The sequence below is a fragment of the Pseudopodoces humilis genome, chromosome 6 (assembly GCF_049639895.1).
Source record: "Pseudopodoces humilis isolate 2021_Gansu_Grassland_sample_001 chromosome 6, ASM4963989v1, whole genome shotgun sequence".
Taxonomy (NCBI): domain Eukaryota; kingdom Metazoa; phylum Chordata; class Aves; order Passeriformes; family Paridae; genus Pseudopodoces; species Pseudopodoces humilis.
The window spans coordinates 50,762,694-50,788,088 of NC_142205.1; the positions used below are offsets into that span (position 1 = coordinate 50,762,694).

The 25,395-nt window shown below is 40.9% G+C and overlaps 1 protein-coding gene across 5 annotated transcripts in view; it reads right to left on the reverse strand.

Moving 5' to 3' along the window:
* The window catches only part of BMPR1B (bone morphogenetic protein receptor type 1B), a 229,067-nt gene that overhangs the window by 50,034 nt on the left and 153,638 nt on the right, over positions 1 to 25,395 (reverse strand). Inside the window, exons 1-2 of one of the 5 annotated variants that reach the window (XM_005517471.3) lie at positions 21,518 to 21,718; positions 4,194 to 4,330 (exon numbers count right to left, since the gene is read on the reverse strand). The exons of 2 other annotated variants lie outside the window; for them this stretch is intronic. In XM_005517471.3, the coding sequence (XP_005517528.2) occupies positions 4,194 to 4,212 (19 nt within the window). In that variant the 5' untranslated portion in view covers positions 4,213 to 4,330; positions 21,518 to 21,718. Of the gene's footprint in view, positions 1 to 4,193; positions 4,331 to 20,908; positions 20,991 to 21,517; positions 21,719 to 25,395 lie in introns of those variants that run through there. 2 more of the 5 variants (XM_088057148.1, XM_088057153.1) reach the window with 2 other exon arrangements.

Genomic DNA, 25,395 nt, shown 5'->3' on the forward strand with positions numbered 1-25,395 from the left:
GCAGGGTCATTACTTAAACCAACAGAAATTCATTTCTGAGTAACATTTTCAGGGTATTAAATACCTTTTCAAGATCAGAATGTATCAGATGCCCAGCTTTTTTTTCCCCTGTCTTTCAACAGTTAGTGTTCAAAATGTCAGTCATGAGCAACATTCCGTAGGACATTTTGCTGTTAGTACAGAACAAATATTTAGGTAGAGAGCATGCAAAATCTATGGGGCAAATCTTAAGTAATTGCTACTGACTGCAGTGAGTAGTGCTGCGAAGGGAATCTACAGCTTTACTCTGATTCTCTGATTGGTGTAATATACTATTTTTCATAAATATTTGTCCCTGAAAATGGGACCAACTCATGCAGCAGTCTCCTTTCTCCATAGAGATCCGTACCTTACATTAGTATATTCTGCTAGGATAAGACTGCACAAATGTTGTTCCCCACAGAATAATACGAGAAGGCTGAAGAAAATCTCACTAGAATGAGAGTTAAACTTTACCAAAAACCACCTATAAAGAAAATCCCTCTTTATCCACCAGCTCAGACATTAACCTTCATTTATGTAACTTTAAATGGAAGTTATAACCTGAAAACTGGTGTTTGTAAGTAAAATGCCCATTGTAATAGCACTATAAATGAAACTTCCTCACCCTGGGTGTGTGTCTGTACTTCAACCATCTTGCTGCCAACTGTGTGAAAAACAGCAGTGAAGGTGCAGAAAAAAATGGACTCAATTTTTTTTTTTCTGTTGGGGATTAGTTTCAAGTGTTTGGCAGTAGGATTTACTTGGATGCTCTACAGATCAGAGGCAAAACAGCTATTCAAATTCTTTCTCCATTATCACCTTCCTGTCTCCCAGAAGTTCACCTTTATTCATTAATAGCAAAAAGAGAAAGGTGAAATCCTCTCAGCCAAAACACTGCTTTTTCTTTTGCACAATACACTGGGATTACTTTTGTATGAGAACAGAATGCTGCCCTTTGCTGGGATTTTGCAATAAAATGATAAATACTATCTACTATTTGATACCACCTACTATTTGATAAATACTATCTACTATTCCATGATTTAAAAAATGTTTGAACAAATGATAATTTGGGGTGAGAAGCTTCTGAGTCCAGCCACTTGGGCTTTAAACTGCTGTGCATGTCTCCACTGTATTTTTTAAAAGTGAGGCTCCAGTTCTCATCTCAGTCTTCTAAGTGCTGACAGAAGTGCAGCCTCCAACTCCAGTGCTGTTTCTTATACACTGGACAGATGCTGACAGACACATTCGCAAGCAGACACGTTCAGAAAACAGTAAGAAATATTGTGGGATGTGCTGAAAATTAAACTCCAAGCTCTGGCATTTCCTTCAGAAGGTAAAAAAACAAACCAGAGTGTTCTTAGGAAGCATTATTGTGATGAAAGAACCCAATAGTACAGCTGTGTGAAAAACCCGAGACAAACCATGCTTGTTCAGTTAAAATGAGGTACATTTCTAAGGCCCTTTTACACTTTTGTAGAGAAGACCATTCTCCAGGTCCTGAACAGACTGAAGAAATGTTAGTGCTTCATTTTAGAAGAGTCTTCAAATTATTTAATAGGTCATCAAGATATTAGGATGCTTTTTCCAACCATCCAATGCAATTTACATGCATATATTGAGACCCAGATATTGCACAGGAGCATGAATGTCCCTGTAAGGGAGAAGATGGGATATTGCATCTCATTCTCTTCTGCATGCTGCCTGAATGTGCACACTGCAGACTGGAATTAAAGACAAGTTTCTGCATTGCTGGGAAAAGCAGGTGGATTTAACTGTGTGTAAATTTACCCTGCAGTGCTTTGTCCTATCTATCAAACACTAAACTGTCACCTCAGTCATCCTCGCAGGCAAAATAACAAAGGAGCTAATCCTGATTAGGTCCAACATTGTCTGAATCACATCTATGTTCACCCTGAAAAAAACAGGTCACAGAAGTTAATCCAGCCTGCAAAAACAGCTAGAACCAGAAAACCCATCAGGCAGAGGACAAGTCATATGCCCAGTCACCTGACATGTGCCATACACCCTGTCTTAGCAAGAATTAACCCACTGCAAAAATTTAACCATTGGCAACCTCTTCAACTTCCTTCCTTTCCTCCCTTCTCTTTCCCAAGTGTCCCAGCAACAAAAACAGAGCTAGAAATACATAAAAGGAAGGTTAACTGCATCCTTGTATACGAATTCTTAAAAAAGTTGAGATTTACTGAAGATTCTCATCCAAAAGGCCTAAAAGAGGCAAGAGTCTGCAGGGAGAAGCTTGTGTTAACATAACCTTTCTGAGGAAGGTGAATAGGGAAATCAGAAAAACTCCTCCAGGAGAGCAGTTTATAAAAGAGGTCTCTATAACAGCAATCAGGGGCAGCCTAAAGTTTATCCAAGGGAGGCTATGTTTTATTCCCCCTCAGGCTTGACCAGACACTGTACTCTGCTGCTCACAAACTGGCTGGACAAGGAAAACATGTGCTGACAGCTTGGATATCACCAAAATGAAGGTGTCAGCCTTACTCTGAGATCACTCAACTGAACAATTGCCTTAGCTCATCAGAAGCATTTCACTGCTAGTGGCCAGAAAGCCAAGTTGCTGGCTTGCTCATTTCCTTCTATGAATATGTGCCAGCACACCTGAATCTTACAGCAGAATAAAGGAAAATCCAGAAAGCTGCTGCTAAACTTACTGCTTATAATGAAATCACTGCAAGATCTTTTTATGCAGACCTTTTTTGGCCCGTTTTCCAGGATGAAGCAACAGCTGTCTTTGCCAATCTCCTCACAGGCAAAGAAATTTTCAAGATTAATTGCTCTGATAGAAAACAGGAGATTTTTTTTTTTTTCCTTTGCTTTGTTACTGTTACTCCTCCTGCAGTCAAGTTTCTATCCTGGAGGCTCTTCCAACTGTGAATTAATTACAGTTTTGATAAGCTGCATACCTGTTGTTCGTAGAGATCAGGAGTGGTAAACTTAAAACCTCCTTTTATTTCCTACAAGACTTTATTTCCTGGAAGACTGTAAAATTAATTTCCCACTTCTCCAATAAGGGCAATGGGAGGCAATTGCTGATGTTCTCCCATGGTCTGAAGTGTAGCAAAAGGAAACCTCTGCTGAAAATTGGGCTTTAGCAGAGGACAAAGGCCTGAAAACATGGCAACTCTTGCTCTTCCCCTGAAGAGCTTCCAGCTAACCCATCAATGAAAGTAGCAGAGCCCATAATCCAGATTGGTGGGTGCCCTTGATGAAACCCATGCTACACAGGATGTCATCCTTTTTAATTAGGACATTTAACAGATCGATATGGCCAAGAACCAGAATTGCCTGTTCTTGTTTAAGAATAAGCTCTCCACCCAAACAAAGTATTAATGTGTCACACTGTATAATAAATACATGACTTGCTATACAAAGAAGTAGAGCTGAATGGCTTTGGCCTTGTCTCAAACTAATTTATTTTAAGTCTATATATAACAAGTTTCTCTGACAATGAATTGTGCAACGTCTACAAGACAAAAACCGGCACACTTCGTTAGTTACAGAAAGACAGGTGGACTGACAGAAACTTCCACTTAGTGCTTTATTGGCTGCCTGCCATAGTTTGAATGGGGGCAATTATGAAAAAATTGAACACATGACTTTAATAAGCTTCAATATAGATTGCTGTCTGGTGGAAACAGAACTTTACAATAAGTTACTCTGGGTCTAGTCTTCACTGCTAAGAAGAAATGTGTTGTTTCAGATGTCAATCATATATTCTTGGTATTATTTGAAAAGCTTAGCAAGAATACTGACATGTGGAATTGCAGATGACAAGAAGCAGCCACAGCACTGATCTCCCTCCGTATCCTGTGAGATAGCCAGGCTCCCTCCATGCCAGTGGGGAAGCACCTCCCTGAGCACAACAGGGATGTGGCAGCAGGACCTGACTGCAGGAATGCGCAGCAAAGAGCAGCAACTGCTGCAGCGGGGGCTTGACATCAGCCTCTCCATGTGGAGTTGTTCTCTGCCCAGAGCTGAGCACTGGATAGTTCACAGATAAATGAAAAATAATCTTATCAAATATTCAGAATGGTCATGTCTTGGTGCAAAGGTGTCTTTCAAGGGTTTTACAGTTTGAGCTCCCACCTCCAGCAACTGAACTAGCTGTGAATAAGACGGCAAAAAATGCATCACTTCACACTCACCATGAGGTTGGGGAGGCATCAGTGCAGCAGTTAACGCTTGTTCCACGTTTTGAGCAGCTTAAATGAAAGTTGAGGTTTGGATGAACCGCCAAATCTCCTTGCCAACCAATGCTCTTCCTTCCCCGGCCAAGCACAACCTGCGTTTTTCAAAAAAACTCATGTTACCCCCCAAGGAGACTGCTCTTTGGGCAACAAAGGTCTGCAGGAAACTTCTTCAGGACTGAAGCAGTCCATTGCTGGGGGCAGGAGTCACTGGCCCCCTTGCATGAGAGCCTGCCTACATGTGAGCTACAGAAATCCAGGCTCGCTGGAACTGCTCACATGGAATGGGGGCAGAGACAGACCAGAGCAAGAGCAGCAGTGGTCCCAGCCTCCCATACAACTTTTTCCTAATTCCCTAGCAGAAGAAGCAGTGGAACAGTTGCTCGCCATCCCCACACCCACCTGCCAACTCCAGCTCCCTCCCCTGGCAGCACTGAGGATGTATTTTCATGTGCTGCTGCCAATATTATTATATTCTGTCATTTTGACCTGCTCCCAAACCATCTGTAAAAATAGTAGCAATTATTAGCAACAGGAACAATGTGCACTGATGACAAATCCATATGAGACATTTCTGACACAACACAAATTCAGTAAGGACAAGTCCAAATAATGAATGGTCATAATTTGGAGCACAAATACAACACCGAGAACAACCAGCTAGTCAATAATCTGCAGCATCAGACAGGAGGTCACTGACTTCATGTGAGTCATCAGTGTAAAAAATTATGAGAAAGCAGTTACAATATCAGGAGATAGCAACAGACTGTTCTGTGTAAGAAAGGATAAACAAGTCTGCTCAGGGCAGGAAATTCACATTAAGAGCAGTGTTGTGCTTTGGGCAGCATCACCTCCAGGGGAGAAAAACTTGTGAAAAACAAATCCAGAAAGTCAGAAAAAGTACGTTCACTAATTTGAAAACAATTAATTATGAGGTCAGATTACAATTATGAGATTTTTCTGTCTAGAGACAAAGGCAACACGGTAACAACTCTGAAATGAGTATAAAGCCTCTGCAAAGATAGATGAAATGTACCCCTGCTCCACGTGCACTTGTGTAAGGTGAGAAAAAAAGGCTGAAATTTGAACACTGAGATCTCAGACATCCAGAAGGTCAAGTTTCCTTTGAAACCTTTACAGTGAATGGAAACAGATTGTTTACAGAGGTGCAAGAATAAACATTTCTTCCAAGGGTTTAAAAAAATTATTAGACAAATAGGTGTCAGAAACAGTTTAGGTACAGTGCCTTCAGGTGGAGGGACAGCCTAGACAATTCAAAGTTCCTTGCAGTTCTTTGCATTCAAAAACTGAATCTATATCTCTTAATTTTTAATACAGAAAAATTCTTTTAATGTAATTCCATTTTTTAATTTCGTAACATTGAAAATTCTAACTAGGCCTAATGAACAATAAAGAAAATAACCTAAACCCAAAATGTTTCAATGTAACATTTATAAAACATATATTATGGTATTACTGAGACTCTGTATTACTGTTAATTGCTCACCAAGCCAAAAGACCTGTCCTCCACAGAGTTCTTATCAAGATAATTCCATCACTGGAATTCCAAGATTCCAACAATACTGTTCCCATCATCATATTCACATCAGAATAGGAATAGAGGTTAGATCAGCTGTAGCATCACTCTTGGTGACAGTCTGAAATCCTAGAATTGTAAAATGGTTTGAATTGTAAAGGACCTTAAAGATCTTAAACGTCATCTAGTTCCAAGCCCTCTGTCCCAGACTGTTTTCTCCAAAGAGGAGTTAAAAAAACAAAAAAAAAAAAACCAAAAAAAAAAAAAAAAAGGAAAAAGGAAAACAACAGCTAAAGAATTGCTAAGGATCTCAGGAGAAAATTGTTTTGAAGAGACACTGAATCTTTGGAAATAAGGAGACTGCAGTATTTTGGTTTTTCTTCACTCTAGAGACTCAGAAGTTGCAGCAAGCCTTAAGTTAAATTAAAACATTTTTATTATCCTTTGAACATTGCAGTGTGTTTCTCTCATCATTACAGCTTAATCTCAAAAGAACAAAGCAGCATTAAAAAATGCTCTCTGACTATACCCACATTTCTAATCTCCTCTGAGATTATTTTTAATGCAGGCAAGAAAACATCTCTTTCAAATAAGACAATCCGTATCACATTTGCCTCCAGACCTTTAATTGTTTAATGCTATTTCCCTAGGAAGATGTTCAGTTTCATTTACACAACGCTTTTTCTTTCTTTTCCAAAAGGTTAATCAATATTTTGAAATATAAAGCTACTTTATAAACTGCCTTAATTTTCTAATGAGTCAAACTGAAGCTGTAACAAATAACACAATTTACCATGTCTTCCCCTGTTCAATGCATGAGATCTCTTGTGAACAGCAGCTTCTGCCAGCTGGGGTTTTGGCTGTCAGAGCAGTAAATTTTGCTTTCCAAAGCTTTATGTTCTTTGTGCACAGCTGGAGAACTTTGTATTTAGCTGAGTATTACCATGTATATGCAACTGAATTGTTAATTTATAGGGGAAGGTGAAAAGTAGTGTTTGCGGTGTTGCAAGAAAGAAGATGATATATAGTCAAGCCAACAAGGGCCGTGCACAAGAGAGGAGATGCAGAGCCACCAGCCAACTCAGTTGGACTCAAGCTGCCAGGCCTTTATAATACCAGTTCTTTATTAACAGGAATAACATTTTCCTTACATCCCAAACAGGCAAAGAATGTTTAAAAATGGGGGAAAAATGCTATTGGCAAAGAGTTCCTTCATTCTTCTCAGGGGGGTTAAGTTAACAGACACCAAGTGCTCGCAGTGTTGCAGAAGTGTCTTGTATTTCCTTATGGTCTGTGTCCAGTGAATTTCAGGGGAAATTTCTGAAGAGAATGCCCTGCTAGAGCACAATATGCTTTCTTCAAGGATACTGTGCTCAGCTCCATCCAGCAGGTGTTTCGGAGGAATGCTCTGCCTGAAACCTGCCTTTTGATTACTATGGCTTTGGAGACCTTCTGAAAAGGGAGACCTCACAAGGGTACTGAGCTTTGTTTAGAGAATTTAATCCTTATTCTCTCAGCTGCCAACAGGGAAAGGCTGTTTTTTCTAAGCAAAAAATTCCTTTCTTGGAATCAAGAGATGAAAGTGGCAGAGAAGAGCAAACACCCTCCCCAAACAGCCAAGCTAACATCCCCAACAGCTGACTGTTAACAGCAGCAGAAACATCCCTTTTCACTTTGACATGTATCAAAGTAAAAAATCTTTGCCAGGTGGCATTAGGCATTACAGGAATACAAGAAACATCCAAAGAACAACCTGATCCTTTGAGACTTCTTTATGTTCCTCCCTCCTGTTGAAATGAGTGGTGCAGAGGGTGCTACCAATGTAACCTGAGTGGTGAATCACATGCCAAAGGCTACAAAGCATAAGCCATCCCAGTGCTATACTAAGCACTACTGGAAATATTTCAAAAAAATCAGAAAAAAAACCCTTTAAACTGAAATTCCAATCTTGGATGCACACATTGCCATGAGATTTCCGTTACTCCTAAAGCACTGACAATATGAGTCCAAAGGAAAAATGGTTTGAAGTATTCATAGATTTTTTTAATTTTTTTTTTTCTCCAAAGACCTTCACTTTTATCAGTGGCACACAAACCTAGAGACTTTCAAAAGTATTGGGAAGCAACAGGTGGGGAGGCACTACAAACAAGTTGCCAGAGCATCTGTGGATGCCCCAGGCCTGGAAGTGTTCAAGGCCAGGTTGGGTGGGTTTTAACCACCTGATCTAGTGAAAGGTGTCCCTGCCCACAGCAGAGGCAGCAGTTGGAACTAGATGATCTTTAAGATCCCTTCCAAACAAAACCATTCTCTAATATTTTATAATGGCAGGCTTGCAGTAAATCTAATTTGAAGCATTACAGTACATTCCATGAAGCTTTTCTTAAACAAAATCTCAACTCATGAGCAGAAGAGTTTGAATAAGGAGTGCATTTGTTGCAGCTCCTTCAAAGATCTGACCTAGCCTGGCCCAATAATAAATCAGTAATCCCCCCTGGCTGTACTAATTCAGACCCCAGGGATCTGAGGAGTTGAATTTCCTGACAATGTCACCTCCAAAGGAATATGCCAGCTCAACAGGACTTTTCCAGCAGCCTTGCTTCCTGCCTGTGAGCGGCTATGGCAGGCTGTGCAACAGCACAGTGGATGGTGTTGTTCTTCCCAGTATTTGGGAACTGATGAGGAAACTGAATGGGTTGAGAGATAGACCAAGCTGGACTGCAAAGCTGAGAAAAAGCATTGCACGCATAAGTGGTAAGCAGCAGAAGTGAGCTGGGAAATCTGGGAACTACGTAAACTCGCATAAGGAGGGGAATGTGCTGGGGAAAACTGAGTTGGGTGAAAACAAGAAGTGCTGGATGTTTCTCTACAGCTTAGAACTGCACTTTGATTTGTTGAATCTTGTAACTTCTCTGTGGAAAAAACTTTCTGCAAGGCCCTAGCAAAACATCCTGTCCCTTCCAAGTGCTAGACATGTGGAGATTTGCAACCTATTATTTGTGCCACTTTGTTCACTCAAGGGAAAAGTTTTGTGACATGGATATGCATGGTCATTGTGCTGCATCATGCTTTGGCACAATGGGGGGTGTGCTATATGAGAGGACTTCTGTTCTCCGCTTGATTTTTTTCAAAGTCTAAACAATAACCCATAAAACCACAATATGGTAGAAGCACACTAAAAAAATATAATCAACTCACCTACCCACTTGCTTACTGAGGAGATGGCTGAATTAGTGTTACTTCTGCAAGTTTAATAAAGGATATTTATCGCTGTGTGTAGAACCCTTTTTAAATTATTGCCAGAAACTTAAAAAGTAGGTGAGGTAAATAACCATGAGTAGAAAAAAAACCTACTAAAATAAGAAAAAGAGAAGGAATGATCTGCAAGCAATGCCACTTGATGCTTTGCTGTGACCTGTTTCCCCCAGCAGTACTTGGGGGTGAAGCCAGAACAAACCACTAAGCCACTCTTTTCTCAAGAGGTCCCCAATTCTTTGCTCCACTCCTCTGTGAGCTCAACCTGAAAACCTCATTTCTGACCACCCAGCACAGTCAGCACTCACAAGTATCACTGATGACAGAAAGGTGCTTTCACCTCAAGTAAGTGCATGCCACGGGATGGAGCTCAGAGTGCCTCAAAACCAAGCATGTAGCAAAAACAATGATGTCACAAGGGGATGTCAGAACACACTTCCTTTGAAAGAGACAGTCTAACCAAACGTTCAGTTCCCTGCTGTCTTGGTGATTTTGCTGTCACATCAGTGATCTGCTCCACCATGCAGCTGCCTAAGACCCAGGGACAAACAGAGAGAGGAATCAACAGTATGGAGTTGTACCCTGCTGCTCACACGCTAAATTAGGCTGATTTTACCCAAATGTGAAACCGCAGACTGGGTGTCTTGTTCTAGCCTGAACCATCCTCTGTCTCGATGCTCCACCTGCTGAATGGGGGGACAGGTATGCCTTTGTCTAACCTTGGTGATTTGTAAAACTAAACTGAAGTAATGATACTATAATGATGTGTCTCTCAGGAAAAAAAAATGTGAGGAAATGAATAATCACGGCCTCAGCAGGGTTTGAATAGCACGTGGCAAATTAGGTGATGATCACACCAAATAAAATAACAAATAGGGACTCATTAGGTGAAGATTGCTCATCCTATATACTGAAGAAATCAGGGGTCCAATGGAAAAGCTAATCTGTTATCATACAACTGAAGACTGCACAGCAATGCACATGCACAGGAGTCAAAGGCTGCATGTACAACATAAACACAGGCATTTTGATTGCAGCACCAGTAAGGGTATTTTCATCTGTTTTGGGCTTGTGTAGCATGACTTACTTGGTATATACAACTTAACAGCTGACATCATTTAAGATCTATAATTTTTTTTTCTAAATGCCACTTTTCTCTCCTTAAAATGTTATTACTTTGAGTGCATCAAGGACTTGGTTGAGTTATCTGGTCCAGATCAGGCAGCAGCCCAGATTAAGAGATTCAATTTTGGAGTGCTGATGTTAGAACACGCACCCTTCCTCTGCCACCTCCTATGTTTCTTGCAAGGAGGCCAAAACACGGGTGCCTTCACAACTGAAGACCCTGTCTGAGAGTTGGTGACAAAACTATCTGCCCTTCTGCAAGGAAAATTTATTCTCCATTATTTAAGATTAAGCTGCCCCAAGAACAGTGGGAATGTAACCTGGCAGTACCTCACGGCCTAAGTGGGCTGCCACTCAAATTTTGGAAGCCATTCAGTCCAGCATATGAAACAGCAGCAGTCTGTTACTGTTTATAATGTATCTACAAACATTTCTATGGCCTTTGTCACCTGCAGAGACAGCTACTCCCAATTAATGTCGCTCATAAACAGCCCTGTGGAGTCAGACTGCATTATTATTTCCATTTTGCAGGAGAGAAGGTAAAACAGGAGAACAGACCTAATTTACAAGGGTATCACTGTGACTTCCCACTGAAGTAAGCCAAACATGGTTCAACTGCAGAACTTCTGTGGATCTGGATCCACAAATCAAATGAGAATCTAGGTGGGATTATTCCACAAAGCTTTGTAATGATCTTTGAAAGATCATTAGTGAACTAAACCAAATTTTTTTCATAAAACTGAGTTGCATTTTTTCTTTCTGTAAAGGGTTGGTTACCACCACTAAAATATTAAACAGACAAGAGAAACTGGAGCAGGAGCAATAGTAGAGTTATACCAAATGCTTACAGTGATGAATTCAATAGCTCTTTTCCACACTACTCATAACTGAATTTTCCCCTTATATTGTCTATTTATTGTATAAATAGAAGAAATATATGCCAATAAACATTGAAAATATAAAAATCATTAATGATGTCACACAGTAAGAAAAACCTTGTCATTCTAGCCAACAGTTTCAGAAGCACAGATTTCTATACTTCTTTTAGATCTATATAAAAATGTAACAAAGATTTAAACCAACACCTTTACTTAGCTCTGAAAAATCCTTCTGATGTAGAGGTAAGTGTAAACTTAACCACAGGACCACAGCACTCCTCCAGCTCTTCAAGTGTGGAAGGTGCTTGCCCACTAGCACAAGCGATTTGCTTGGAGAGAAGCAGGAGCAGTGCACCATTCATGAGAATTTTTTCAGCTATTCTCATCTTTGCTATTCGTCCTCCACTTCCCACATGTCCATGGCAGGGCTGCAGCCTTTCCCCAGTGTAGCACCCATCTAAGAACAGCCCACTGAGAGCAGGAAGATGCTTCCCAGAAGCAGCAATGTCATCTTAGTGCCAGGACATGAAAGCACACAGGTGGCAGAGTTTGCTGTCAGCAGGTGCTGTCACCCAAAGCTGTAAAGCTCCAAACTGAATTCCCTCCTTGCTCTCTAAACACACAGAGGACTCTGCCAACACACTGCTTACAGAAGTGGCAGAAAAACAAGAGCTTTTTCACCTGTTAAAACCACTGTGTTTTAGAGACAGAATTTATTTTCCCTTTTTTTTTTACATCAGCTAAGCTTTATCTCCCTATGTTACCTAAAATAACCTTAAGATATTTGTTACAAAAGGAAGGCTGTAACATTAGGTTTATTTTAGTGCTCTTTGGAGGCAGGATGCTAGCTGACTGCACAAACATGTTCCAAGAGAAAGCTTGGTTAAAAAGGTTAGATTTTCACACAATTTTTAGGATATTTGTTCTACTTTTTTTTGATGTTACTATTTCATTATTACACAGAACATGTACACAACTGACACATGACCATAGATGTAGAAATTGTCTAGGGCTTTTTTTTGGCCCCAAAAAGAAGAATTTCTAAGGGATTTATGTCGAAGTTATAATGGAGTGCTTAATACAAAAAAATTAACAAAGTACAATGACAGCAGATATTCCAGACTGAGTCCTTCTCTCAGGCTGTAGAAAGCACAGCATCTCCCTCTGCCACAGAGAACAGTCAGCCTAAGACAAGCCTTAAAACCCTTCAAAAACCAAAGCACTGCAGAGTACTGTTAATAACCACCCACAATCAGAGAGTCAGCTATCACTGGCTGCTGCTAAAGATACTGACTCAATCACAAACCTTTTGGAGAACCCCATTTTAAAGAGATCTGACCAGGAAAAATGCCAGAATATCACTACACTGCAGTGTCTGGGTTTGCACGGGAACTGTGCAAGAAAAATGCACTAAGAGAAATGTGAATTTCTGTACATGTAGTACAGCCACTACCACGGAGAAACCATTACACATACCAACATCTCTATTTCATACAGAGCAGCAATTCCATGCCCAAATTTTCCCACATGAACAAGATGCTCCCTAGACAGTTTAATCCTCACTGTCCAGCTAAAATGCCTACTGCAGCTGGGCTATTCCTATTTGCAGCAAAAAACTTCTCAGATTTTCTTCTTTACAGCTACTGCTGTAATTTTTATCTTTGCTTCTTTTTTGAAGGGGAGACATGTTAATAACAACTGATGTGGACAGAATCAGATAAAAAATTTTATAAATAGTAACTTCCAACAATCTTTTACCTTCTCTCTTTTTACTGATGACTTCTGGTATATATTTACTTATTTTCCAATTTATAAGGCAACAAAAATAATAAATAAAGTACATCTTCAGGCAGCTACTAACAACTGAACTGCTAAGAGAACATATAGAAAACTACATTTAAAAATAATAAATTTTATGAAATAATAAATTTTATGTTCCAGCTCTTTGAAAAGTGATCTGAAAGAATGCTTCCGAAGTCTAAATTTATTTGCAAAACTGAAGCCAGTAATGACAGATTCGGAAGGTGAAAATGTTATTTCTTCATCTGTAGCTGTATTTTCAGCTGGTGACTTCCCACAGGCAGCCATCACTCATTCAACAAAATCTACTTGGTGGCCCTTAATCAAACAGAATACATTTAACAATTTAAACAAAAGACTGAGTTTTCATTTTTTACTTAGTCGCAGTAGAAGAGAGGTTAGTATAATGTCACACTGGCATAATTAATATGCATTCAGATTTTACAATAGGTATTCAATTAATAATTAATTTACCATATAAGTTGCTTTATCACAGCATATGTCAATACAGAACTAGACTGCCAATTTCAGGCATTTCAGACTAGAATTTCTGTGCTTTTTACTACTAAAGCAAAATGTAGCTGGCTGTTGTAAAGGTTCACTCGCTATACAAGGTGACACAGGGAAAAAATAGCTCTTTTACTGCTTAGGCTGACCAGATACAAAACAAAGCCTCCCATGAAGAGCCTTGGATTGTACCTAATCCAGGTAAAGGAAGAAACTAAGCCCATCTGTTCCTGCAGCTATGTCACTAATGCTGATTTTCCCAGTACTCTGCACAGTCACCAAAATATTCTGTGTTTGGAAGAAAGAGAAATTTGCTGGAAACCTCCTGCAAATGAAACCCAGCTGCTTAAGCACAATCCCAGATGTCTCCTGCACCGTGTGGCTTTGATAGATTAAACTGAGCATAAGAAAGAGATGAAGTATTTATGAAAATGAAATTTGCAGTATGCATGTCAGTAAGCCTGAAGAACTTTTTTTTCGAGCGAAGACAGGAAACCACATTTTTCACCCAATCGGCTTAGGTTAGCTTATAGTAGTGGTATTCATGGAGCTCCTGAGGTGCTTATGTTTCATGCAGACTGCTTAGCTTTTATTCACACCACTTATTCCAGAGACAGGGACGACAGATACTGTCTCTGACACCAGCGGATCAAACATTTATAAACAACACGCTCAAATGAATTACTACGTTTTACTCCTTATCCACCAAAAGTTTGGGATTTCGAAGGCTGGGAAAAAGCTCAAATCCCACTGAGCACTGTGGGTAACAACACTGCGTGTACTGGACACCAAATACTGCTGGGACAAACAAACATGCCCTCTTTCACACTCAAGGGAATGCTGTCAGACACTTAAGCAAATTCCTACATCCTGACACATCATCAGGCTATTTGTTCCCCAAAATGTCACACTTGTATTGGCTTCCTCAAAAGAGCAGTGGAGGAAAAAAAAAGATTGTGGTAAAAGAGAATAGAAAGAACAAATTAAGGTAACATTTACAATTAAGTGAAGCCACAGAAACACAAAGTAACTCTATTTTTACAATGTTAAATGTCTTGCATAGAATCTCCAAAGACACCTAACATCTCTGATTCCCCACGGTCTTGGTCTTGCCCATCTCAGTAGATCTGTTATTGCTATAATAATCTCTATTACAGAACATGACCAGCTTTTCCATTCCTAAATTTCATCCATTGGCAAACAATTGTCTTGGAAAGGGCAGCATTCCCTTTCAAGGTGCTCTTTTCTCTCCCTTGGGGAATTCAGAAACCCAGAAAAATTTTTTTTAGAAGTTAATCTTTGTGATCATTTGACACTCTATTATTTCAAAATCCTGTTTGATAGAAATATCCTTTCAAATACAGAACTATGACTAAATACATACAGATGTGTTCTTCTTAGCAAAGCAAAACTAGTACAAAAGGCTAATATTTATACTGTGGATTAGCAATAAAGGGGCTGCACTTCTCTTTGCAGCTAACTGAATGTTTTTAAAACAGAAAGCAGAAGGTCATTAACTTCAGCAAAGCAGGAACAGAGACAAATCTAACACTTCCCATCACCCTTTTGCTCCTTAAACACCTCCTGAGTGCATTACAGGGCCACCGGATGAACCAGGACAGCAGAGCTGTCCCAAAGGAGATCAGGAGTTTATTTGAAGAAGCTCAGCAAGCAACATTTCCCAAACTCTCTTTCAAAAGAGAAGCAATGAATATCCTATTTCCTTTTCATGGAATGTTTATATGCTGTGGCTCGAGTACCTTTTACACTGCCAAGCCAATGCAAAGCCACATTTCAGCACAGGAAGAACAATACACTTGCTTAGTGTGCACGTTTTGACTTCTTACTAGAATATATTGTGTCTGAAGCAACAGCCCAAAATCTGCTGAGAGATGAACAGTACCACTGCAGTATCACAGCAACTCCACAGACAAGCATCATAAACATCAGTAGTGTCCAGTGTCAAATGCTAAAAAACAGAAGAGCTGAAAATAGGGGTTAGTAAAAAGACAAGACTGTCCTTAGTCTGGACAACTAAACTAACACATTAGCCCTGTTCATATTTTAAAGGAATTAAGTCTCCACTTCTGCAAATTACTCAAGGAAAAGAGTAGTCCTGTGAGTTGCAAAAAGTCCATCTAAGTTTAAAATCACGCAGGTCTTTTAAACACTTCAGGGTTATTTGGGTTAACACATGGCACACATCTAGTTTCAGTCCACTTAAGTATTCTGCTTCCTAGTGATGAATCTGGAACAAAAGGCACTGAAAATCACACAAGTGAAGTGCTTGTCACTGCAAAACACGTCAGGCCTTCAAAGCCAGTATCTCTGTCAAGGGCAGGCAGGTGAGGATGGGTGATAGACTCCAGTTCAGAACAAGCGCTGCAAAGTACGCCTCGTATGTCCTGAGTTGAACTGTATCTCCTAGAAAAACAAGGAGGGAGGGAATGAAAGAAGGAAAGACCCAAGTATTTGCTACCTTCCCTCCAGGTATGATGCTGAAGAGCTGAGATTTTGAGCATCTGTAATGCTCACCATAAGCCATTTTCGCTGCTGAATAATAGTGAGAGATTAATATCCGGGGATGCCATGTAACAGCTGCAGTCTGAACCTCACGAACATGGATGTGGTTATGCATTTAACAGCTGGGTTCAAACTTTAAGTGGATTTTCCTGTATGGTAACCAGGATCAGTTTACAGCTGAAAAATGATTACTTTAAATGCATGCTGTACAACTACACCACGCAGCTACTTCTGAAGTAACACAGCCCAAAAGTTACCCATCCTCATGCTTCCCAGGTCATCCTTCAACTTTCAACAAGCCAAACTATGTCAGGTCCTACCTCCTAACTCCCGCAGTTTTTACCTTTAATTCTCCAAGTGTTAAAATGCATCAAGGAGCAACAAATGCTAGAGGTGGATATGGAGGCCTGGCACTTCTCCAGACAACAGCCAGACCAGCAGGTGAACATGAAATTCTTTTGCATTACACCAAAGTACAGAATTGCCTGCTAAATCCCTTAAGCAGTGAACTGTCTGACAAATAATTATACCAAAAAATTTCGTTGCTTCACCTTTATATGTTTACCAGATTGCAAAAACAACTGACAATTACCTCTGCTCAGAGTCTCTGTGGCTTTGGATCCATTAATCATAAAGGCTAATGTGTCACTCCACAGTGTGAAGCTAGGGTACACCAAGAGGCATAAAATTCCCCTCGAAGATACAGCTGAGTCCTGCTCAGTTTTCTCATACTTTCTCCACTCTATTTTTCACAAGTGCTACACTCTTTCATTCAGAAAAAACTTCTCTGTGATTTCCACACATCACTTCAGGACAAGGCTGCAACACAGTCCACTTTCTGACTATTCAAAAGATGCTCATTTGTAGCACCACTCAGGATGCCACCAGTGTGGTATGGGAAGATAGAAAAATCTGCCAAATCTATATCCTGCCTCCATCCAACATGGGTGAGATGGGCAGGAAAATCTCAGGATTTTCATAAACATCCATTTTTACAGTAAGTAATGGCTTACACTCCATTCCAGGTATAGGACTGATGCAGCTATGCAGTGACAGATGTAAAGGATTTAGGCCAAAACTACAGTTTTACCCCAAAGCTCAGCCTCTTATGAAACTTTTTTAAAAAAAAAAAAAAACTTTCTCAGATTATGGGATAAAAAAGAGTTTTTAAAACAAAGAGGCAGGTTTGGTAAGAAGAGCTTTTGTCACCAGTTTCCTTGACAGCACAACCCTTTAGGTTGCATCATTGAGCTCAAGTAAGCATTTTTTTCAAACTATTCATTTTTTCTAACCATTTTGGCCTACATTATTTAGGATTCAGTCTGCAAACAAACATTATCTTTTCTGATCTAATTTTTGAAAATTTCCTTCAGAAAGAATCTCCTTAAGTCTGAATTCCAGCCTGAAAAGTTACCCTCAATAAGTCTGCAATGCAGGATAGAAGCAGAAAATAGTGCTCAGCCCAAAAGCCTGAACACAAGAGCTACAGTTCAGTCTGAGTGAACTGCTCTGCTTTTCTTCCTTACACTTTGATCTCAAGTTTAGAGAAGATTGAATTCAGCCAAAAATACTCCAAGAGACAGACATGAGCAACAGGCAACACTGGTCACGAACAAACCATGTCAGAAACATTTCAATTCCCTCTAGGATAAAACATAGGCCTTGTAGACATTAAGACATAAGCAAATGTGAACTGGAGGATAACACTAGCATTCAAAAATGTTCTTAAGAAGTTGGAGAAACGTTTGGGAGAACCTGGGGTGCTATTAAGACAGTACAACCCAATATACAGCCACTATAACAGTGCACATACAAAAGCAATTGCACAAATGAAGAAATACTCAGGTCTGAGCTCTGCATTTTGAGGAACACACAGAGAGACTGAAAAATGCACAGCGAAGTTCAGCAAAAGTAACTCAAGACCAGACAAATAGAATATGGCTTGAGCTTCCACAAAGACAACCAGGGTACACTTAAGACTAATTTTTCTAGAGGTCAAAATAAAGACACACTGGAAATTATTTCCTGGAAACCCATGGTCTCCTCATCACTGAAGGGAAGCCAAATGTTGGTAAATGTATATTTGTGTATCAAATATGTAGGGATTAACTAAACTCTTGGCATCTAGTGCAAATCAGTCATTACATTAATCTAACTGTATCTGATTTTAGTAACCATATTGAACCATGAGGATGTCCCCATCTATATGCAAAGGGAAAAGGCAAATTCCACAGGTAATTCATATCCTCACAGGACACTCATCCTACAAGGAAACAGAAGCTTTGAGGTGATAAAGAATAGATGTAGCTAACTAAGCAAATTTAAGCTAGAATTAATAAAGCTTTAGAAAATCTTGTTCTCAGCCTGAAGCATGGACTGAATTACTTAAAAGACCTCTTAATTTCATTTTCAACTCTCTTTTCATAACAATTTCTGCCTTAAAACTGACCCATAAACCAAAGATTAGGAGATAGTAAAGCGCTACTGTGATTTTTTTTCTTTTTTTAATTAAAAAGAAATAAACAAATACATAAATATAATTATACAATGCATAGCTTACCAAGGCTTTTCCCCCCCAGATTTAGCTCCTAAAACTATCCTCAAGCACTCAGCTTCAACTGCTATCACTTTGTCTTTATTTGCTGAAAGATTTTGGGCTGGAGCTGCTGTGAGCACCTCTGGGAGATCACTGGGCACTCCCTGGCAAAGATTCCCCAGCACAAGTCTCTCACCCTCTGAGCAGTGCTGCAAACAAGAAATACACAGTCCCTGGGAGGGAAAAAGCCCTGTGCTGAACAAGGCACTAGCTGCATTTCCTACAGAAGTTTGTACACATGCTCAAAAACCAAGGAATGATTTGTCCCCCAACTGCCAGGAAGTTGGGAATGTATTTCAAATGCAAACAATGAACTCATAAGCAGCTAGGTTTCAAATTACTGCGAATCTCCTACTGACACTCGTAATTACACTGTTAATAAGACACTGTATCTGAGGATCTTTTCACATAAGTTTTGCATGCTCATATTTGTGCCCGAAATTCTGCAGAAAGGGAAAAATTTTGGTCTCCTCTGGACAACCTAAGTTTTCTGTGCACATCTTTCAGCAGCCTACTGCATTTCTTCCACAGATTTGTGTAATCCCCTTGCAGATGCTCCTACATTAGAATACATACTATTTCCTTGAAGGTCATTGCACCAAGATTCACAGTATCCTTAGGAGCACATTATTTTGGTATAAATAACTCTGAGGATGCTCTAGGACCCACTTTGACTTCAAGGGATCATGCAGAAAGGAAAGTGTCAAAGCATCCACCCAACAAAATTTTAAAAGGGACCAGAGAACCTAACAAGGCTCAGGTACGTTTCTGACTCCTGGTTTCAGGGAAGTTGATGCAGCTCCAGCTGCACTCTCCACTTCGGCAGCAGAGGGTGCTGCCACAATACTGAGGGCCCCTGCAAAGATATCCCGGAATGGTCAGTCAGGTGTGACTTGCAGTTTGTCTAGAGCCTCCATGTGACACAAGTATCACTTAGGAAGTACCAGTTAATGGTTTCAAACTCGTTTTTCAATTTCACCCAAAGTCCATCAAATTTGTTCATCCCACGCTAAACTGTGTGGCGTTGTCACTCTTAAGCCTCATACACAGCTTCTGTAGTGGTGCCTGAAAACGAAGTCAAACATTAGATAAAAAACACTAGTACAGTAGTTTTGCGATTCAAGGAGAAAACGACTGATCAAGGACTGAAGGCTTGAATCTGAACTGCACACACTGCTACACTTGGTTAGGACTCCTGCAGACCAGCTGCTGCTCAGAATCCTGCTCTGCCATCTACCCCGCTCTCCCCAAGCCCAGCTGCTCCCAGGGACACTGCACCCACTTCCCACCACATGAAAGCTTCCAGGACAAAGGGACTGCACGAGTGGCACTCCTGTTTCTTCTGCTCCTTGACTTTAGTGTATCTTACTAAGGAAGCCAGAGTAAAACCTTCTCAGGCATCAGGGAAACTCCTGGTTGATGCTGAAGGGCTGTAGATGAAGTCACAGAGTTCACCTGGTTAGTTAACAGAACTGACTAATTTATGGGGAAAAAGAAAAAAAACTTCTTTGGTACGCATTTTTTTTTTTTTCTCCTTTCAGATGTGATTATCAGCTTGTTAGCTAACTGCTTCATAATGAAAACATCCAAGCCAAAACATCCAGGACTGTTTCATTAAATTATTTACCACTTTTCAAGAGACACCAAGTTTAACAGAAAAACAAGTCTTCAGTGACTGTAATTTCATAGTTCTTCCAAAGAACATCAGTACATGAATAAAGTGCTACAGTAAACACATTTATAAACTCTCAAAAAACCTCCCAAAACCACGTCAGCTCATTTACTGCACTCAGAACTTGTTTTCAAATGCAGGTTTGTAAGAATGTTTAAAATCCTCTAATAAACTCCTCATTGTCATCTTTAAAATTAATAAAGCTACTATGATTCTGTCAATCACAATTCTGCCTTACTGCAATCTCTGTTAACTGCTAATTAGCGCCTCCTTTTCTTATTAGCCATGTCAAATTTTAGCATCTTGGTGCGTAAATACGGCAATTTCACTTACAATTAGCATGACGCGTTCCTGATAGGAGTTAAACAAGAACAAATTAAGTCTTCCTACGCAACCAGAACGACGTTTACTAAGTCTATAGCTAGAATAAAATCTTAAATAAAAAAAAAAGCCCTCGCTGTTAAAAGGGGTAACCAGACAAAAAAGCATTAAGCTTGAAACGCTCAAGATTTCTGAGGGGAGAAGCACAACACAGCTTCTTTAAAACTTTTTTCTTTCGAGCGGTGCAAGTAGCCACAAGCTGCGATTTGGGAAAGGGAACAGCAGCGAGGGCAGCAGCTCCCGCCGCCCCATCTCGCCGGCTGTCCCCGCGAGGTGCGGGGTGCGCCTCCGGAGCATCACCCGCACGGCCGCACCCAGCGGGGCCAGAACGGCAGCCCGGAGCCAAAATCCTTCCTTCCCGCCTCCCGCTGCCCCTCGGTCCGCGCGTCCTTCCCCGCTCACCTCGGCCGTGCAGCCGGCGCCGCCAGCTCCCAGCGAGAGCCGCGGCTCCGGCCCCGCTCCGCCCGCCGGCCCCGGCCTCCTCCGGGCCGCGCCCCCGCCCCCAGCTCCTGCTCCCGGCCAGCTCCTGCCCCCGCCTGGCTCCTGCCCCCGGCTCCCGGCCCCGCTCCGGACCCCGGCCGGCTCCTCCAGGCAGGGCAGGGCGGGCAGCCCCCCCGGCCGGACACAAAGCGCAGCCCGGGCGGCGGCCGCGGTGCGGGGGAGCCGCTGCCGGGAGAGACAGCCCCAGCCCCGCAAGGAAGCCCGAGCCGTCCCGCCAAGCGCTTTAGGGCTCTGCACATCAAACTCTTCCTGTGCCCCTCGGGAAGAGCCGCGGAGCGCTCCGGATCGCGACCCTGCCCGTGCAGGAAGCGCTGCCAGCAGCAGCCGGGGCGAGGAGGAACCGGGACCTCCGCTCCTGCCCAGCAACTTGTCACCGGACAGCTGCTCCAGACACCTTGTGAGCTGGTGTCATTATTCAGGGACTAAATGAGCCGCTTCAATATTTGCGAAGTGCAGGATTTCCTTATAAGCCTGTTAGTGAATCAGCCGCGCACAGGGATTTAACCTTACCCCTCCTCATGGTCACACTTGCTCAGCAGTTGCGTCGCTCCTCCGCCGGGCGCACTAAAACAAAGCCGCCTCATGTGTGGCTGGGGTTTATAGACCTCTACATCAGCAGGTCATCAATGGATGCAAACCCACAGAATCAATTTAAGTTTGAAGAGACCTCTAAGATAATCAACCATATTCACCAGTAAACCACATCCCCTAGTGCCACACCCACACAGTTTTTGAACCATCTACACATCTGCCCTTTATGACAGGAACAAGTGTTTTAAGCAACTCTTAATGCCATCAAGCAGCAGAAGTATGTGGTCTTTGTTCTTGAGCAAAACACAGGTGAGATGAGACCCTTAAAACACAGCAATAAAGGGAGGAAAGGGGTCTTCCATGTTTCTGTTCAGAGTTCAAGGTGTGAGCTGCAACTAAGGGATCTTTTCTATTGTGCCTTTTCAGTGAGGAGCTGGACACTCCTGTTACTGTTAAAGCACCAAGCAAAATAAACCAATGAAGCAAGCAATAATGTACTGTAATTACAAGTCTGTAGGTAAACTGTCAGTGTTCATGGATCTTCTACTCAATCCCAGGGAATACACCAGTACTGCACATTTCCATATAAAGAGTGCATAAGCAAGCAAAACTATTGCAAATTATTGTCCTGATAGGGACATTGTATTTCTAAAAACGAAAAGGAATTTTTCAAGTCATCATAAGTGTGGGAAAAAAATTTCCCATCTTAGAGGATGACATCATCCTCTAAGTCTCCATAGTTGTTAATGTTGTCAATGATGTAATGGCATCTTTTATTTCTTCCTGCTAATTATGCTATTTCCCTATATGTTTTGTGTTCTGTAAAAGCTCTTTGCCCATTAAAATCCTTTTCTAAGCAGAAGCACAAATCAAAAAAGTCTAAATTAACAACATTTCATTGCTGCTGTATTTGTTTTCCTAGATAAAAAGCAATCCAGTACTTAAACTACAGTAATATCCACAAATGGGAGGCTCTTCCTTCAGATGAAACCCACTTGCATCTGCTTTCTCGAGGAAAGCTGGCAGAAATTAATTCTTTAAGGCATTATTATATAACTTTTTTTTTTTTTCACTTTATGGTGAAACATAGTGTCTCCCTCCATGGAGCACAAACTCAAAAAGAATAAAAAAGATGCTTTCACTCCACTTTGAAAAATTAAGGAATTCAAACCCAGGGACAGGCACACAACAAAAGCTGTGATGTGCTTAGAAATCTCTAAAAGGACTCTTAAAACATACTGGAGATGTGAATTTAACCTCTTTTTCCCTATTTTCTTCCCTCTTGCCTTGCTCTACCAGTGGGGATGTTCCCCCAGCAGCCCGAGAGGAGCCACACACTCCAGCCCTTGTGCAGGGACAGCCACCCTACACAGCCCCCTTGCCCCTGTGGCCCAGCTGAGGGGACCATCTAGTATTCCAGGCACGTATTCCTCTCGGTTTTGTCTCTTTTTTTGTTGGTTTTTTTTGGTCCCCAGAGATCTGCCAAAGTTTCCTTTCCCCTCTGACATACACACACCCCATTTGGAAAGCGGGAGCAAGGGAGAAAATCCCGTAACTTGTCCAAAGCACGCAAGGATGATTTGTGTTCTCACTTTTGGGGTATGACTGTCACTGTTGATCTGCTTTCAGGCCTAGATTACATCTGATAAGGGCTGACCTTATTTGAGTATTCACACATTATGCACTCATGGAGAGCATGTGGACACAAAAGTCCCTCAGATGTTCTGGGCATCAATCATGCTCACAGCGTGGAGGCTGCCAAACTTTTCTTCCCTTAACTCGGGAGAGGAGAGGGTAGTTCAAGACAGACTTAATAAAGTTTAAAGCTGTTCCACAGTATATTTGGGGCCCATTGTCTTCTAAAAGTGTTCTTTTCAACAAATTCTCTGCAGTTACCATGGGCAACAATTCGTCTTTAACAAATTGGGGCGGACTGTGTGCAAACTGTCGGGAGGAGGGGAAGTGAACAAAAGGCTTGCCAGGCCCATTAAATAAAAGCCAAACAACCAAAACTCTTCTGTCTCTTAGTTGCCCCATATTTACAAAACCAAAGTAGGTTCTAAAAATCATTTCCAAAACCAGAGTATTTTCAAAATATACCTTAAATCAAATCACTTCCTTAAGAACTCTGTTGTTCACCACACAAATACTTATATTCATTGCCACAAATTAACATCTGCTTTTATAAAGAATATCATATAACCATCACTGATCACTAAAACATGTCATCAGTTGTAATGGCTGACACCTCTGTAATGACTGACACATCTTTCCCAATGTCACAAGAACCACAACTGGTTTTATAAACCTTCTGCTTTTGTCTGCATGTTCATTTGAAATTGTGAGAGCTGGGAGGAAATAACAGCACACAGTAGGTGATGCATGTGCTTCTCTGAAATTTGTAAATTCTAAATTCTTAATCTTAATTTGTAAAGCCTAAATTCTCATACAGCATCATCCTTACAGATAAAACTGACTCTACAGTCTGCAGACTTTCATGGAAACTGCCCAAATAAGCCATCATACCTAGCCCTCAAATACCTTTTATTCCCCATATATGTAGACTACATGAAATTTCTACTCTCAAAGTATGATTTGCTTTGCTAGATTATGCTTTTTAACTCAAAAACTGTTTAGGCCCTGTAAACTTACTTTCTTCTACAGCTGGCTACTCCAGCAGAAACAGTAACCTAAGGCATTCTTCTCATGTGGCTCAAAGTAAATAAGAAATAAGTAAAAAATGCAAATACTCATCAACCAAAGCCTTGGACAGGATGTCATGAAGAGTTCAGTGTGTTTTCTCTTTTCAGTTTTAGATGCTTTTAATGATGGAGGTTTTGTTGCTGCCGTTTAGGAAATCAGTTCACAGCATGATGCATCTTATTATGGGCAGGTTCTTCTGCTTATCCAGAGATGCTTGGTTGAGGTTTTTTCCTTCCCATTTAGGGCCATTTATTTCTTAGTTATATATCAAGAGTGACTGACCCTTGAGAAAAAGCAGCAGAACACTACCAAGAGAGGTGAAAAGATCTCTGGATTAAACCACAGGAAAAGTATATTGAGAAGGATGTGTTTTTCAGGCATGATACCCAAGATGATAGCATGGAGAAATCCACTACCAGTTTCACTGGGATTTAATTGAAGCCATTCACAGCTGTAGCAAAGACACTCCTTGCCTTTGGGAGGTACATTTCCTAGTGAGGACCTTCTGTGGCTGTGCATCATGTGTTGCACCAGATTCTTCTTAAAACACAAGCAGCAAACCACATATCTCATCCCATGTGGGGATCAGGATACGGTATGCTAACTAAGGGCTGAGGTTTAGGTCCAAGTCTCCAGTCTATAAAGCTGTGTTCAGTCTTAACTGAAGTGTTCCTTTGAAAGATTTTGGCTACACAGCATTAGGATAAACAATCTTCCTAGTAAGAAGGCCTACTCAGACTAATATGATTGAGTCCATGGCTTTCTTCCCCCCTTGTTTAAAAACCAGCCTTTAAAATTTAAACTTTAATACTTATTATCATTTGATGAAAAGAAATTATTCTTCTTCTATCACAAACACATAAACATAGATGTTTAATTTGTTGGTTCCAAATTAATTACCATTATAGTATGGGTTATTCTATTATATGAATAAAAGCCCATTTCTCTGACAAGCTGGCTGAAAGTCTAAATGTGTGAGGGAAGATTGTACCTTTAGCTTTACTGAAGCTCCTTGCTAGGCTGACTGTATTCAGGTAAGGAACCAACATCACAAAAGTAAAGTTAATGGAGCTTGGGCATGTGTTTGACCCAATAAACCAGAAATTGGTATTTATAGGGATTTGTCATATGCTGCCTGATCTTGCAGTGAGAAC